The following is a 17,460-nucleotide window of genomic DNA, read 5'->3' as shown; positions in this document are numbered from 1 at the left end:
TTGAAACAGCAACCATCAATCATCAACAGGCTCAGAGACAAAGTTGTTATACAAAGCAACAAAAGAATCCCAGCAGGAAAATTCAATATTAATGGAGAATTAGCATAAAGAGGTGGTACAACTCATAAGAGTCACATGGATGGCACCTCTCAACTATTTGCCCCTCCTTTTCTTCTTTTTTTTCCCCCTTTTCCTTTTTCTTATCATGTCTTGACTCTTATGCTTCATTCAAATGCACCATAATGAGCAGCAATGAAATTTAAAGCAAACTAAACAACAAAATAAGGCATACGCTATTTACAAATGCCTTATCCATAGGCTCCCCTTCTTAGGATACATTTGCGGTAAAAAGCATCCTCTCTCTAAAAATCTTCCTGCATCGAACAACATACAACACACCTATGGTCAACCATGACCTTCTACTTTTCTCACCAGATACTTCAAGAAATATAACATTTGGGGTACATCCTTTCCTTCAAATGCATGTGAAAAGTTTCTCAAATTCCATTTTCAAAAACTCAATTCCAAATCTCATTTTCAATCTTAATCTATCACAGCAATTCTTTGGAATCTCTTACTTAGCTCTGGCTCTGCCACTCAACATACAAATCCTCTAATAAAACTGACAGTCAATAAAACTTATTAGGCATCATGGTCATGTAAAAGGCCTCAGAACACAAAACTCTTCATGACTGGGAAGTTCAAAGTTGTTCCTGATTTCTGAGAGCCCTCCTCTTTCCACCCAGCCTCTCCAGTCCCAATGTCTATTTCCTCGAAGGGACAAAGATCCCAGCTCTACATCTGAATCCAATCACCCAGCAGATAGGGACAAAAGAATAGGCACCAATTACAAGTTAATAAAATCACATTACCCAACTTTTTTTTTTTTTTTTTAATAATACGGGGATTGAACCACTGAGCTGTATTCTCAGCCCTTTTGAGACAGTCTCTCTAAGTTGCCCAGGCTAGTCTCAAGCTTGAGATCCTTCTGCTTCAGCCTCCTGAGCTGCTGAGATTACAGGCGTGTACCACCATGCCTGGCCTATCCTACATTTCTGATGCATCCTGATTTTACTCTCAGCATCAAGGGTAAGTCTAAATAAGAAACCAGTCTTTCTAACTACTTGTTTAATTCAGGGAGCCAGGGAAGTGAATTTATTTAGGGATCTAAAGATTTTTGCAGTCTGATGGACTTTGTTCCATTCTCCCCCACCCCCCCCAAAAAAAACAAAACTCCTTTCAAGTAGGACCTCCTTTCCTTTCAAAACCATCCATCACCATTTCTTTGTTGATTTTTTTTTAACTTATAATGTTTACCTTATTAAGGACAACCAATGAATTTGCTACATAACCACCACTGTCAGATTCTTATCTATTAGCAAGATCTTATTTAAATCTATAAAGCCCTTTAATATCAAGGTCTTAAGGATTTTGAAACTTTTAAAAATAATACACAGCCGGGTGTGGTGCTGCATGCCTGTAAACCCAGTGGAGGCTGAGGAGGCTGAAGCAAGAGGATTATAAGTTCAAAGCCAACCTTAGCCACTTAGCAAAGCCTTAAACAACTTAGTAAGACCATCTCAAAATTTTAAAAAGAATGAATAAATAAATAAAAAGGACTAAGGATGTAGCTAAAGGGTAAAGTGCCCTGGGTTCAATCCCCAGAACCAAAAAATAAAATAAAAAAATATTTAAATTTATTGTTTCACATTGGGTGTAATGAAGTATAAGCTCCAATGTCTTAATCTCACTTATGGATGTCCCAGCCTCCTCCCTTGACAGTTACAGATTGTGTACTTCATTAACCCAGTCCTTGACTTGCAGCTGAAAAAGCAAAAGGTCTTCGTGAAGTGACAGAAGAGCACATCATATTGTGAGCAGGGAATCAAAGCTGAAGAGCAGAAAGTCTTGCCAACAATCTTGTCATCAGCACTGTAAAATTATCCTGCAGCAATGACACCCCAATACTCAGAGGGTAATGAGCACTCCATTTGCTGAGCAGCTTCTGGACATAATTGGAACAGATCTCAGTCTGAGGAACTCTAAGGAGGGATTTCATTCTTTTCTGTGATCTCATTTTACAGAGCAAAACTCAAGTCTTTATAAAGTGATTAACGGCCTTTCCGTTTCTTCATTTTCCCTCCAGCCACTTTGTTCCTGACACCGATAGCACCCTCGGTATCATCATTATCTCCAGCATCTTCTCGCTTGCGTTTCTTCTTTTCTCCATGTTCCCTTAACTCCTACAGGAAAACAGAAAGGACGCAACCAAAAATGAGTAACTGTCACTAGTCCCATCCTTCAAATACTGAGTAACTTCCCAAACCAGATACTAGCAAAGAATAATACCCAACTACAAAGATGCTAAAATGTTAATCTTATCAGTAATCAAACCAAAAAGAATAAAATAATAAGCTACTATTTCATATAACAGATTGTCAAAGTTTTGAGAAGGGTAATAACTAGTATTGAAAATACCATCACTGATCATAAGACCTAATGAAGCTTTTCTTGGGGGCAATCTGGCATCCCATATGAACTCAAATTTTAGAAGCATGTACTCCTGGGCCCAAGAATTCCACTTCTAGGAATTTACTCTCAGCAAACAGGACAAGTATGCAATGCTATACATACTAGAACGTGCAATATAGTACTAGTTAAAATAGAAAAAACTAGATGAAATAGAAATGGAAAAAGTTACATCCATCAATGTAAATCATGTTACATAATGTGTGATGGAATTCTTTGTAGCCATTAAGAAATGATCACATGGGGGGCAAGAAGGTAGAAGTGGAGACAAAAAGACGATCACATGGATCTATACTTGTTGAAATAGAAAAATGCTAATCATATATAAATAGATAAATTCTAAACATAGGTGAAAAAAGAAAAAAGAGCTGGGTGCTATCAATGATTCTCAATGGAGGATGGTTTACCATTTTACTTACGACTTTAATCCTTTCTGTATTTTCTGAATTTTTTTTTTCCCAGTGCACAGATAGCACTTCTGTAATAAGCAGTGGGTGCAGAGATGGGTAACTAGGTTGAACCCAGGAGCACTCTACCACTGAGCTACGTCCCCAGCCCCTTTTATTTTTTAAACAGGGTCTTACTAAATTGTCCAGACTGACCTCAAACTTATGATCCTTATACCTCAGTCTCCTAGTGCTGGGATTAAGGAGTGTGCCACCACATTTGGCTCAAACAGCACTTTCATAAACAAAATACCAAATAAAAATTTTCACGTGGGCAGAAAAACAAATCTGTACACCAGCTACTCAGAAAGCAATCAGTGGAGAAAGTTTCTCCATATCTCAAACTAGAACTCCAATAAAGAGCACTAGAATCTTCTATAACCTTCTAATTACCACTAATACTGCTACTATAACTACCAGTATTTATTTAGTTTATAGTAGCTTATCTGGTGCTCATAAAACACCATAGATATTGAAGGTAAGTATTACTTTCAAATTTATAGGTAAGAAACTGATTCTGAGAGGCTAAGCAAAATGTCTAAGCTCACAGTCAAAAACTAGGCCTTCTGACCCCCATGTCTGATGGTTTTTTTGCCACATGTGAAACATTAACAGTGGCTGGGAATGTGTCACCCTGGTCAGATTAAGTTCAAACAAAACCTGATTCAATGATGTGGTCTAAAGTCAACTTTCTCTCATCTCTGTCCTTGCTCATCTAAAATTTGGAATAAAAATAATGTACAACTCCTGCAGATTATTATTAGGATTAATATAATAAAACATCTGACAAGTCACTATCATTTGCAGAGAGGCTAGTGAAAAAAGAGAATAAGATGCACACCATTCGGGCAAATCTTTGGGCTTCAGTCACTCGTTCTGTCAGCATCATAACCTCATCATCCTGTGTTGGAAAGACAGGCAGTTTCTTCCCAATTAAGTGTTCTATGCGCTGAAAGAGTTCCACATCATACCTGAGGAAGGAAGATCGACATGGCTTTTGTTGGCTGATAATGCAAATGCCTATTCCCAAAAAATATGATATTATGAGAGAATGCAATATGAGTTACAGTTTTAACACTAATGAATATGTTTTTTCTTTCTATGTACTGGTTAAGTGTAATCTTTGTACCTGATCCATGAGAAAATCACCAAGGTATTCTTTACTCACAGAATAGACTTGAATAGATAAAAACTTGTTCCTTTTTCAAAAAGACAAGACATAGTTATATTTTAATACTTTCTGAATTACAGGGAAAAGTCATTACTCCCCAGTTCTAGCTGTTGAAATGTGCTGCTTATTGTATGTACTTCTATAAACCAAATACTCTACTAGATCTTTTACATATATTATAGCCACTTTTCACCAAAACCATGCTAGATTGGTACTATTATTTCCATATTTAGAAATATGAAAACCACAAGAAGGAAGTTTAAGTGATTAGTACCATAAATGATAGAGCAAGGTTCCAAGTCAGTCTGGCTCTTTGAAACTATTTTGGCATTCTGCTCTTGTCTCTACACTTTTTCTTTTGCTCTGCTCCAAAGGTGATTTACTTACTGTGTGACAAAAGTAATTGCCTTTCCAGAGCGCCCAGCTCTAGCAGTTCGACCTACACGGTGGATATAATCCTGGAACAAAAAGGGTAAATTCAAATTATATAGATAATGAGTAATAAGATGTGTATATACAATCTGGTTGCAAATCTTTGAAAAAAACAGATTAATATTAGAACATGAAGAAAATGGCTTGGGCAATTAATTGAAACAAATATATTTTATCTTTTTCATTCTTCTTGTAAGGCAAAATTGATCCAATGCTTCTTTTTTTTAATAGAAAGATAAGTCTACAAAGAATATCTGCATGGTTATAGCAATGTGGTATAAAGAAAAGCAACACTGGATCTAGTGATTTTGCCATCCTCCAGCTACTCTGCAAATCACCTACTTGTCTGAAGCTTGGTTTCTATCTATAAAACAGAAATAGAAATGCATGTCCAAACTTGTACCATGAAAATCAAATGAGACAGCATCTTATCTACATCACTTAAATACAAAGCTAAGAGATAAAAAGAAAAACAAAAGAAAAGTAAAGTTCAACCTGGAGTGATTCTAACATCCCCAAGGAACATTTGGTAGTGTCTGGAAACATTTCTGATTGTCATAACTAAGACTGCGTGATACTGCTGTCCAGCAAATAGAGACCAGGAATGTTAGGCATACTATATGCAAAGAACAAGCCCCACAACAAAGAATTCACTGCCCCAAAATATTAGTTAAGAAATATTAACTAATATTTATTAATTAATATTAATATTTATTAACTAATTAATATTAATTAGTTAAGAAACTAAAACACTAAGAAGAATGAAAAGCTGCTATTTCTAAAGAAATGAGATTGACAGCTGGGGTGCAACTCAGTGGTAGAACAAGTTTGATCCTCAGTAACACACACACACAAGAAATGAAATTGACATAGATTAGCATATGCGGCATCTATCCCCCCATGAGCATCTAATAACTCTCCTTGGCCACCTTCATTCATATTTATTAAATTTACATTCATAGACATGTTCAAGATGATGAGAATTAATATATCAAGAGCTTTTGGCTAGGTGCAGTGGTACTCCACTGTAATCCTAGCAACTTGGGAAGCTGACACAGGAGATTCACAGGTTCAAGGTTAGCCTCAGTAACTCAGCAAGGCCCTAAGCAACTGAGCAAGACTCTGCCACAAAATTAAAATTAAAAAGGGTTGAGGATACAGCTCAGTGACAAAATGCTCTTGGATTCAAGACCCAATACCCGCCCCACCCCCAAAAAAATCTAGCACTTTCTCATAGTGTGTGTGTGTGTGTGTGTGTGTGTGTGTGTTGCTGAGGACTAAACCCAGGGCCTTGTGCATGTGAGGCAAGCACTCTACCAACTGAGCTATATCCCCAGCCCACTTTCTCAATTTTTAAAACTTAACTATTCCAGGACAAAAAAAACCCTACATTATAACTAAGGGAAAACAGAAATTATTATTTAAGAAATAAACTTTGCGGGGTGGGTTGTGGCTCAGTGGCAGAGTGCTTGCCTCCCATATGTGAGGCACTGGGTTTGATTTTCAGCACCGCATATAAAGAAATGAATAAAATAAAGGTCCATCAGCAACTAAAAACATATTTAAAAAAAAAAAAACTTTGGATCTCATGAAAATCAAAGGAAGATCAGTAGAGGAAAAGGATCAGCGGGTAGGTAAAGGGAAGGGAGGGAGAAGTGCTGAGGAGTGATACTGGCCAAATAATATTGTTATATTGTATGTATGTTCAAATATGCAACAACAAATCCTATCAATATGTACAGCTATAGTGCACCAATGAAAAAATGTAGAAAGGGGTGGAGGTTGTACCTCAGTGGTAGAGAACTTGCCTCTCACATGTGAGGCACTGGGGTTCGATACTTAGCACTACATAAAAATAAACAAAATAAAGATATTGTGTCCATCTATAACTATTTTTTTTAAAAAATGGAAAGGTGGGCTGGGGTTGTGGCTCAATGGTAGAGCACTCGCCTAGTATGTGCGAGGCCCTGGGTTCGATCCTCAATACCACATAAAAATAAATAAAAATAAAGGTATTGTGTCCAACTACAACTAAATAATAAATATTAAAAATATGGAAAGGTGGGCTGGGTATGTGGCTCAAGCCGTAATGCACTCGCCTGACATGCGCGGGGGTGCTGGGTTCGAGCCTCAGCACCACATAAAAATGAAATAAAGATGTGTGTCCACTGAAAACTAAAAACTAAATATTAAAAAATTCTCTTTTAAAAAAAACTATTAAAAAATATTGAAAGGAAAAAACAAGAACAGAAATAAATTTTGAGAATAGAAAGTCACATCAGCAATAAGACTCACCTTGGAATGAGTTGGAATGTCAAAATTGACCACTACATCCACATGAGGTATGTCCAAACCTCTGCTTGCGACATCAGTTGCCAGAAGAATGGAACGAGCCTTAGCCTTAAACTTATTAAGGGATCCTAGGCGCTTGCTCTGAGATGAGGAAAAGAAAATGAGCAGAATTTTACTCTGAGAAAACAAAGGAATCTTGGAATATAAGACATATAAAATATACCAAATAGACACACTAAATACAAGAACTAAGCAATACAATTTTTTAAAAGTTTTTTCCCTGTTAAGTCCAGAATGAGGCTTTGCAGATTAAAACAGAAATACGGAAGCAACAAAAAATATTTAAGACGTAGGCTAAAAATAGCAATACAAAATAGGGATTGTTTAAAGTGACAGAAAGATAATTGGAAAATAATTTATTAAATGTCTTTAGAGACCAGAGAATCATTATTACTACTAGGCAGAATAAATCAACTCAAATAGCTTGCAAACTACCTATAAAATATTATAATTTGAGCCTTCTGTTATCCTGAGAGGGGAAAGTAAGCATCCAGAGCAACACTTCAAAGCCCATAAAATTACAATAATTACAGGCATTAATGCTATATGTCCTTATCATATAAATCTATTATTATAAAGTTTATCCTTCTCATGCCACCAATGATGCCAAAAAATCCTTACCTGACTCATCTGTCCATGGAGGGGGATAGCAGTAAATCCAAGATTTCGGAGTAGCAAAGCTGTTCTCTGAGTGTTATTACACGTGCTGCAGAATATCATAAAGGAGTTTCCAGCCAATTCATTTAGAATATAAACCAGGTAGGTATCCTAAGTTACAAAACAATATATGTAATTGAATCTGGAAGAAAGATTGGACACCTGGCATATTCATTAAGGAAAGACTAAGCCTATAAGTGTTTCTCAATTATCCAGACCACCAGTTGCCAGCTTTGCATTTTTTAATCAGGACTATGACCTTTGTCAACCATGCATCCCCAACACAGCCTGAGGTTAAGCACAAGGAGAGCTATACTCAGCAACCAGGAAAAGTTCTTATATTAAAGCACACAATCTGGGATAGCTTTTACAAAAAAGGCACACAATAAAGTAAAAATTACCTAAAGTATGGAGCTGGGAAGGAATTATCTCATTATACCAGGAATTCATTGTTGTGATTTGCTATATTGTGAATTCCTGAAATGTTTGACTTATCTGTGGTAAATATAATTACAACATGCACTCTAAGACAAACAGAGAGGACTCCAACCTGTACCACAGCTCTCAACTTATCAAGAGTTGGCATATTTTCAGATGCCTTTGTGAGGAGAGGGCAAGGCAGGAATGATCAAAGTAAATACTTTACCTTGAATTTAGAGGGAATAAAAAGGTAATATTGCTGTAACTTTTCAACTGTCTGGTATTTAGAGGAAACAGCGCATTTTACAGGATTCTTCAGAGCTGCTCGCTGAAGTTTCTGCACCTAGAGAAAGGAAATCTAGAATGGTATGCTATTGGAAGTCATCTATGAACTGTGCATGAACCAAATCAGCATGGAAGCCACTGATTAGGAAAATCTGGTATCCAGGAACTCCCAGCAGCAAACCTGCTGGTGAGACTACCCAAATACATGTGAATCCCTATACAGCTCTGCCACAGGTTCAACACTGCACTGGAGTTTGGGTGACCCACTGGAGCCACACAGACACACAGCCTCTCTGATGGCTATAGCCTGCCAAGATACCAATCAACCTGCTGGCTGCAAGCCCCCTGTCATACTGAGAAGCAAGACTCCTCCTGCTGAAATCTTATCCCTGTACTTCCTTAAATAAAGAACAGGAGCCATTTTCTAACTGCTAGCATTTTCCAGCTCCTATGTGGACTAGAGGAAACTATCATGAGCTCTGCTTTTTAAAACTATTTTCTGGCTTTGACTCTGACTCTTAATTCTTCACTATTTCAGAATTTCATTTTCTCAGGTGGCTCATCCCGTCCTCAGCAGAAAACTGCCCAGGCGAGGAGCTAGCCACCCTGCAATAGTATGCTAATTCCTAAATACTCTATTTTTACTTTTATGTATTTTTACTATTGTTGTGATTATTGTTTTTACGTGTCAATTCTTATAAAGAAGAAAACATATGTCCAAGCAAATTTTACCTTTTTGGTCATGGTAGCAGAGAAAAGAAATGTTTTCCGATCTCGGGGGATCACTTTGAGGATCTTGTCAACCTGAAGCACAAAGAGGTATGGTTGTCAAATTGACATTTAGACTGGACAACGGCAAATCCTCCAGATAGTGAAGGAGGTGGAGACTAAGAAACTAAATACATCACTGTGGGGATCTGGGACTCAACATTCAATTCAGCTAGAATTTACTGAATATTTGCTATTTCCATGTCATACCAGATGTTATAAAAAAAAAAATAACGTTATTCAGAGAAAAGAGTTTAAGTTGGTAGATTAGAAACTCTCTTATTAGAGTTTAAATTGGTAGATTTGATGACTCACTATGTTGAGCGGGTTATTAAAGAAAATGAAGACATTTCAAGTTTTGTAGTGTGGGAGGCCATCCTCGCACTTGATTTGAGTTACCTTGAGAGGCACTTAGACACAGCTGTGTTAGAGCTTTCCCCACCCTCTTCCAGGTTGGAGGGCCTGTCCATGCAGAGGCATGCCTGGCCACTGCCCTGAAGACCCAATCATTGCCCTTGACCTTGGGATGCTGCCCCACTTAACCTTCATTGGATGGTATTTTCCCCGGAAGTTTTTGTTTTGTTCCCCAATAAAAGCCCACTCCCTGGCGTGTTTCTTTTTCTTTCCCCCTCCCCCTCCCCCTCCCCCCCCCTCCCTCCCTCCCTCCCTCCCTCCCTCCCTCCCTCCCTCCCTCCCTCTCTCTCTCTCTCTCTCTCTCTCTCTCTCTCTCTCTCTCTCTCGCTAGTCTCTTCTGTAAACCTCGCCACCGCATTAGGTGGCTGGAGGTGGGAGATAGAAGCCATCCTGGAGCTGGTATTAAAGGTAATAAGAGTCTTGTCTCTTTAATTTAAAACTCCCTAGCAATTACTCATGAATCGAACCTTCTTTCATGAAGCCAGCGCTAGTCGCGCAGCAGATTATAGGAGAGGTCTAAATCAAATAAAATGGGGAAAAGAAACACTTCTCATCTCTGAAGAAAGAAATGAACCATGTTCTAAAATTAAGCAGGTACTAAGGCAGTAAGAATATGAAAAACACTAAAAATGGAAAAAGGGCAGAGGAATGCTAAAGTTAACTGAGGCTGCCATGGTGCCTACACAAGCCACTGGGCAAGGAACCAAATTTTGAAACAGAGACCTTGAGATGCTCTAAGAAGAGGAAAACAACTGAAAATTCACCTCTGTCTCAAAATCCATATTCAATATTCGGTCTGCTTCATCCATGACCAGGTATTTGAGAGCTCTTAAATTGAAACCTTTTGTATTTTCCAAGTGGTCAATCAGTCGGCCAGGAGTTGCTACCAAGAAAGGTTGAGGAAAAGGGCAATGTTTTCAAACAAGGACAAAAAGAAAGTGATTTCCCCCTATCACAACCACCAAAAAAATTAAGAAATTAAAAAACTAAACACAAAATCTGTTCCTCAAAGTCTTTCCAACCAACATTGGTAGATTTTTTTTCCAATTTATCACTGCCAGTGTCTTTTGACTTTGCCAATTACTCACCTATTACTATATGTGGTTTCTTTGCCAGGGCCAAAGACTGGGACATTGAATCAATTCCACCTACAATCACAGCTACAGAAATAAAAGAAATTCTTAGTTTCTTCCATAATCTACTAAACATCTTTTAAAGCCAATGTTAGATTTCTACTTATATTTGTTCTCCCCTCAATTTTAATTCTTTTCCCAAAGCTAAAATACATCAGTTACTTAGATCAATAACTCAAGAAAACAATGCTTTCTTCTACTCTCTTTTCACACTCATTCTCCACTTGTGAAGACACTGCAGTACTACTTTCCTCATAGATACTTACCACTCTGCACTCCAATAGAGGACCCCAGAGCTTCAAACTGCTCTGAGATCTGAAAGGCCAACTCCCGTGTCGGGGTGAGCACAAGGGCAAACAAACGCTGGGGCGTCTCTAGCAGAGCATTCAGGATGGGCAAAGCAAAGGCCCCTGTTTTTCCAGAGCCAGTTTCTGCCAGCCCAATGATATCACGACCTAGAAGAAAAAACAAAAATACCCAATACAAGGACATTCCCTCGGTGCTCTTTCCATGTTTTCTACAATGACATAATGCTGGACACAAAGTAGTCACTCAATTTATAATTATATGATTAATTATAGACCAAAGGAGAGTGACTAAATAGAAAAGACATAGTCCCTGTCTTAGACAAGCTCAAAAATCCAAAAGTGAGATAGATAAATAAACAAATACATCATAATGTTGATAAGAGTTTTAATATAAGCCCCTACAAAATACAGTGAGAATGCAAAGGAAGAAGAAATTCAATGCCTGGAAGAGCCAAGCTAATAGGGGTAAGGAATGAGTTAAATCTGGAAGTGAGCAATAAAAGGAAGGAAAAATAATCCTGCATGAGGAAAGATGGAGTTTCAAAGAACACAGCAAAGAAAGAGTGAGAAGTACACTGTGGCTGAGCACAAAGCATTATGGGGAAAGGAAGAATGAGGCTCAAAAGGAAATTCATAAGCCATCTACAAGTTTTGACAATGTTATTCTACAGGAAGATACACTCTAGGCCTGATGGCATAAGGATAAACCCAGGAGCTTAACAATACAAGCCATATACTGCGCATTCTGAGAATGTCACAAATAATTCCTTAAGAATAGATCACCATGGTTTGATATTACCATTTAAGCCACAACTTCAGAAATTAACCTATAAGACCTCTCTCTCTAGGCTGGCTGCAGCCCACAGAGGTAGCTCTACACAAAAACAATTCCTATTGAGTAATGGCCCCTACCAAGTTGTTCATGTCGTTTTATGATTCTATAACTATTAAGAAAGCAGTTATCTGGAAAGCATCATGTTGTGTGTAAACCCATTTTCTCTCAGGCAACCTGAATTTGACCTGTTCCTTACAATTGTGTATCACTCTATTTCACTGATATCTGAGATCAATTATTTCCAACTGAACTCATCTTTGCTGAAATTATTTTTCCTCCTATGTTCCTTTCTACATCAATGATACACATATATCCTAAACCCACTGCCTAGACACTTTGCTATAATCTTCGATGTCCTCACCCTTTCCTTCCATTTGCCTAAACTGGCTATAAAATCATGCAAGATTCTTTTTCTATCATTTTCTCTTTTTCATTCTCACTACCACAAACCTACCCATTATTTATTGTCAAAATTATTGCAATGACCTCTTTATTAGTCTCTCAATCTCTAGGTTCTTGTTTCTAAATTATTTTACACAGCTATAAGACCAATTTTCTAAGAGTACAACTCTAAGAATTTCATTCTGCTAAAAACAACCTCCAAGAAACTCTACTGCCTATGAAGCATAGATCAAATTCTTTACCCAGCATTCAAGTCTTTTATAATCTGGCCCCAGATTATGAATTACTAAACTTTTTCACTACTCTATGGTGAAAGTGCTTACAAACCTCCATACATTGCCCATGTTTTCCAGCCTCCTTAGCTTTTTTCTAGCTATTCCCTATAACTAGAAAGTCCATTCCCATCAGATCTAATTCAGTCTTCAAGGTTCAACTTCAAGGTTCAGTCTTCCCAATCTCCCCAGACAAAAATGAAATAAATTTTCTCTAATCCATTCCAGTTAAATTGAATTACTCTCCCCCAGGGCTTTTTTCCCCCCAGTACTGAAACTGAATCCAGGGCCAGGGCCTTATTCATGATGGCAAGCATGAATGATGTACCACTGAGCTACATCCCCCAGTCAGTCACTGTCTGTCGGTCTCCCCACCATCTCACTAAGTTGTGCAGGCTGGTCTCACAGTTGTGATCTTCCCACCTCAGCCTCCTGAGTAGCAGGAATTACAGGCATGCACAACTGCATCCAGCACCCCAGTGTATTTTTTTTCACCTTTGTTTTATTTACTTATTTTTATGTGGTGCTGAGAATCGAACCCAGGGCCTTGCACATGCTAGGCAAGCACTCTATCACTGAGCCACAACTCCAGCCCACACCAGTGTATTTTGAATATACCTTTTTTATGTCCCTGTTCACCCTGTAACAAATCTGTCATTATCTCCTTATTAGACTCCTGGAAAACGCAAAATTCTCAACTTCCAGTGCTTTATATTTACATCAAATACCCCATAGTGACTATTTATGAAAGAAACAAATGTATGCAGAATAAGTCTAACCACTTTTCTACATGACAGCTCTTCAAAACATTAAAGCCAAAACTTCTCTACTTCATATCAAATGCACTCAGTCCTTTAACTATTTGACTATTCTTGATACTTTACCACACTCATTGCCCCTCAGTTGATTCCTGAAACCTGTGGTCTTCAGACCTAAGAAAAACAGTATCTTATGTATATTCTCACTAGCACAAAGCACTATTCTCTCTCTAGAGCTAACCAGGAGTTCTTAATCTGGAACTTGTAAAAGAGAAATTCAGGGATGAGGGAGGAAAAGCCTTGAACTTGCTGAAATTATATGCAAAAAAAAAAAAATTGTTTTTCAGTACTGGGGATTACCACTGAGCTACATCCTCGGCCTGTATGTGGGGGGCAGAAGGGGTCTCACTAAATTACCAAGGCTGGTCTCAAACCACTGAAGCTACCCTCCTACCTGAGTCTTCCAAATCCCTGGCATTACCAGCATGCCCTATCATGTCCAGCAATTATTTACAAAATTTTATATTTGATATTTTTTGAGAACACATTTATCTTTTTTTTTAAAAATGGGGATGAAATTTTCCTTTTTATTTGATTCTCAAAGGAATAAAGGGATCCCTAAAACCCCTCTCCTTAAGGTAATGTTGCTCAAATTACTCACTTTCTGTGAGGATTGTAATGAATTTCAGTTAGCCAATATCTCAGATTACTTTTACCACCCTCTCTAACCCTGTAAAGAATGCACTTCAGGAATCCAGGACTTTACTTCTGTTCCTATTAAGTTTACCCTGTTTGTTTCAGTTCCACTAGTCATCAACAAGCACTTTACCCATTCTTCTGCAAATATAATAAGCACCTTTTACAACAAAAGCTGTGAACTCCTCCAGACATAGATATAGTCATGTGACATTAAAAAACAATGGACCTCTCATAAAACACATATACTCTATTGCCTAGGTGTGTAATAGGCTATACCACCTTGGTTTATGTAAGTGCACTATATGATGTTCACACAAGAACAAAAACATTTTCCAGAAAATATGCCCTTTATTAAGCAACACATGACGGTATATTTCAGGTGTTCTTATACATAAGTATTCATATATTGATTCATGATTTCTAATAAATTTCTCATTGGTACAATTTAATCCAGTTCTTTCTTAAAGTCAACATCTGTAGCAGAACAAATCCCTTTAACTATTAAATGACAAAAAAAAAAAAACCTGCAAAACTGAGAAATGACTGACTTTTTCAAAAGCCCAAACTTTGCTTCTTTAGAGACCATACCTTTACTTCATTTGAAATGTACACGCAATCATTCTCAACAATCTTATTTAACTGAATATAACTTCACTGAATCATACCAGGACACATTTAACTTCTACCTACCTTGTAAGGCCAGAGGAATAGCTTCAATCTGGATCTTAGTGGGCTTTGCCCATCCCAACTGGTCACAAGCTTCACACAATACATCTGTTACACCCTTAGAATTCAGAAAAACATACCTTAGCAAAAAGCAATACATCTTCACCTCCCTTTTATTTAAACGACTTTATCGATGCCATTCTCTGGTGACATGTAGAGCCCCTTATGTTTGAGTTAACAAGAATCTATATCACACCTCTGAGCTCGACTTAATGAATGCTTTCTACTTAACGAGGACAAAGCCAAGTGTTTTACGTGAATTTCCTTATTTAATTATCACAATTCTGCAAGGTAAGTACTTATATTTTCCCCAATTTACACGTGAAATGTGTGGCACAGTAAGTGACTGGGCCAACATTCAAACCTGGTTGATACACCTAACTCCAGAGTCCACCTATAAAAAGACCCGATTCAGATACAATCTCCTGGGCAAACAACAAACGTCGCCCCGCAAAAGTGGAGAAGGTAAACTCCCACCACCCAAACTCGAGAGCCAAGGGAGCGCAGTCCGAAGCCGAGCTTATGAAATTCTAGGGGGAAATCTAATCTAGGCCCCGAATGCTTGTTCACGCTACTGGCTGGCATGTAAAGTAACCTTTCCCTGCTTGAACCTAGCGCCAACAGTACAAAAGAGATGCTGGCATCTGTCATTCTCACCAGGTCTTTAAATGTCTTAATTTCCTCCTCCTCCACCGCCGGCTGGGGCGCTTCAGTGGAAGAATCGTGGTCGTCAGACGCCGCCATGTTGCCCGCGGATTCCGGAAGTGAGTTGGTGGCGCGCGGAATGCTGGGAAGTGTAGTTTTGGTGATCCCCGGACCGCGTGTCGTGGCGCCCCCTACGGGCTGACTGCAGCAGGCTCCGGGCCGGTAGAGAATTGCAGAAATATAGTGAGTGTAAACGTGTGGGCTTGAGGAACTAAGCTGAGGGCAGACCATGCTGCCCTTTAAGTGCCTTCTAAAGAGCCTTCCCTACCTGTCTTCCTGGTATGTCCCCGATTTTCTAACTGTAGAGAGATGAACAGTCGGGTAACACAGTATTATTTATTCATTTCATTCATTTATTCAGTATTTTTTAAGAGCCTACCATATTCCAGGGCTATGCTAGATGCCTAGTGGTGTCTTGTGGAGGGAAGACATAATAAATAAGTGATCACAGATCACTTCAAACTTGTGAAAAGTGCTATGATTCAACAAATGTAAGAAAAATAAGGAAGTGTGACCTTGGGAGGGAAAGTTGTGGGGATAACAGGAAGATTGGAAAGGCCTCTCTGAGGCAGTGATATTTGAAGTGTGACCTTGCTGATGAGCAGGAGAAAGCCCTTTAAAGGCCTGGGGGACAATTATTCCATATTGAGGAACTTCAAATACAAAGGCCCAAAAGCCAGTGAGGCTCTTCTGGAAAGCCATCAGCCACTACTGGGGCAATTTAAGTACTCTGTGTTGCATGTCCAGTGTTTAGCAAGTGCATTCCTATGGTAGGTGTTCATTATTTCCAGAGGTGGAGAGTTGGAGGCAATCTGATGCACCTCCCTAGGAGGAGAGTTGGTAGTTGAAATGTGTACGTGATGTGCACAAGCATGCCCTTAACAATATAGTTAGATCTCAAAAACCCAGTGCTGTGTGAGGAAAGCATAAAATAGATCGTGTATATTTAAAATATGTGCCTACCTGACATCACACATATATATGGTAGGTACACTTGAAATATTTTAGAATTATTACCCATGGTGGGAGAGGAATTAGAACAAAATTGGAAATTAGGGAATTGGAAATAAAATAATTGGAGATAAAAGAGAATAAATATACAAAGCAAGAGAGACTCATGATGGTAATGTGGTTTTTGACCTAAGAATAGTGATAACCTCAACTGAATTGCCTGAGGTCCTTCACAGCCCTGTTCCTAAAAAGGACCTGATTTAGAAATCACCTTGGTGTCTGCAACAGTGAAAAAGGTAGGGTGATGTTGAAGAAGAGGGCTTAGGTCAGATCCTGCAGAGCCCTATAATAAAAGGTATGTATTGGCACCCCACTTCTATTTTGCTTTCCCTGTGGATACCTTCTCCACTTTCCTAGGACTGGGAATTAGGCCACTTAAGATGATCTCCAAAGTGGATAACACTCTTTAGGATAAGCGGAAGTCATCTGATCCTAAAGAAAGTCAGCTAGTTCTTCCTCTTCCTATACTTCCTATACACTACACAGAACAGTACAATGGGGAATTTGTGCTTCTTGTTTGGCAAGTGAGGTACTTAAGTCCAGCTGGTAAAAAATGTGCCCAAGGTCACAGGAGTCAAGACTAGAATATAAGCGTACTTTTTTTTTTTTTTTTTGGAAACAGGTTCTCCCTAAATTTCTTTGAGGTTGGCCTCAAACTTGCAATCCTCCTGCACTAGCCTTCCAAGTATTTGGGATTGCAGCTCTACACCACCACATCAGCTAGAAGCCAAGCTTCTTGAGGCCCACACTAATTGTGACCAAACACTGGGCTCACCCCTTGGTGAGTCCAGAGTCAATAAGTACAATCAGGAAAGAGAGTGGACAGAGGAGCCAGGGTGGCTTGGTGGTGCATCCTAGAAACTCAGAAGACTGAGGCAAGAGGATCTCAGCAATTTAGAGAGACCCTGTCTCAAAATGTAAAAATATAATAAAAAAAGGACTTGGCATGTAGCTTAATGATAAAACACCCCAGGCTTCAATCCCCAATACCAAAAGAGAGAGACACACAGAAAGAAAGGAAGTCTATTGCTTTCAGTAAGGAAAGCATGAGAGATAATTCTCAAAACAATGCCTTCTGATCAAAAAAAGCAAGGGACTTAGCTGGGCATGGTGGTACATGTCTGTAATTCATCAACT

The 17,460-nt window shown here is 38.6% G+C and overlaps 1 protein-coding gene across 1 annotated transcript; it reads right to left on the bottom strand.

The window, feature by feature from the left end:
- Nucleotides 1-1,675: 1,675 nt before the first annotated feature.
- Nucleotides 1,676-15,365, bottom strand: Ddx47 (DEAD-box helicase 47). The gene is made up of 12 exons (XM_076854138.1): nucleotides 15,265-15,365; nucleotides 14,572-14,665; nucleotides 10,874-11,062; nucleotides 10,563-10,634; nucleotides 10,239-10,357; nucleotides 9,025-9,096; nucleotides 8,234-8,350; nucleotides 7,552-7,698; nucleotides 6,874-7,011; nucleotides 4,534-4,604; nucleotides 3,817-3,946; nucleotides 1,676-2,243 (listed from the first exon to the last, which is right to left on the bottom strand). The coding sequence occupies exons 1-12, from the start codon at nucleotides 15,349-15,351 to the stop codon at nucleotides 2,112-2,114; spliced, it is 1,368 nt and encodes a 455-aa protein (XP_076710253.1). The 5' UTR covers nucleotides 15,352-15,365; the 3' UTR covers nucleotides 1,676-2,111.
- Nucleotides 15,366-17,460: the final 2,095 nt, after the last annotated feature.

The sequence above is a fragment of the Callospermophilus lateralis genome, chromosome 4 (genome assembly GCF_048772815.1).
Source record: "Callospermophilus lateralis isolate mCalLat2 chromosome 4, mCalLat2.hap1, whole genome shotgun sequence".
Classification (NCBI taxonomy): domain Eukaryota; kingdom Metazoa; phylum Chordata; class Mammalia; order Rodentia; family Sciuridae; genus Callospermophilus; species Callospermophilus lateralis.
Note: the sequence above shows the minus strand (reverse complement) of the source record. Positions and strands in the feature narration are given on the sequence as shown.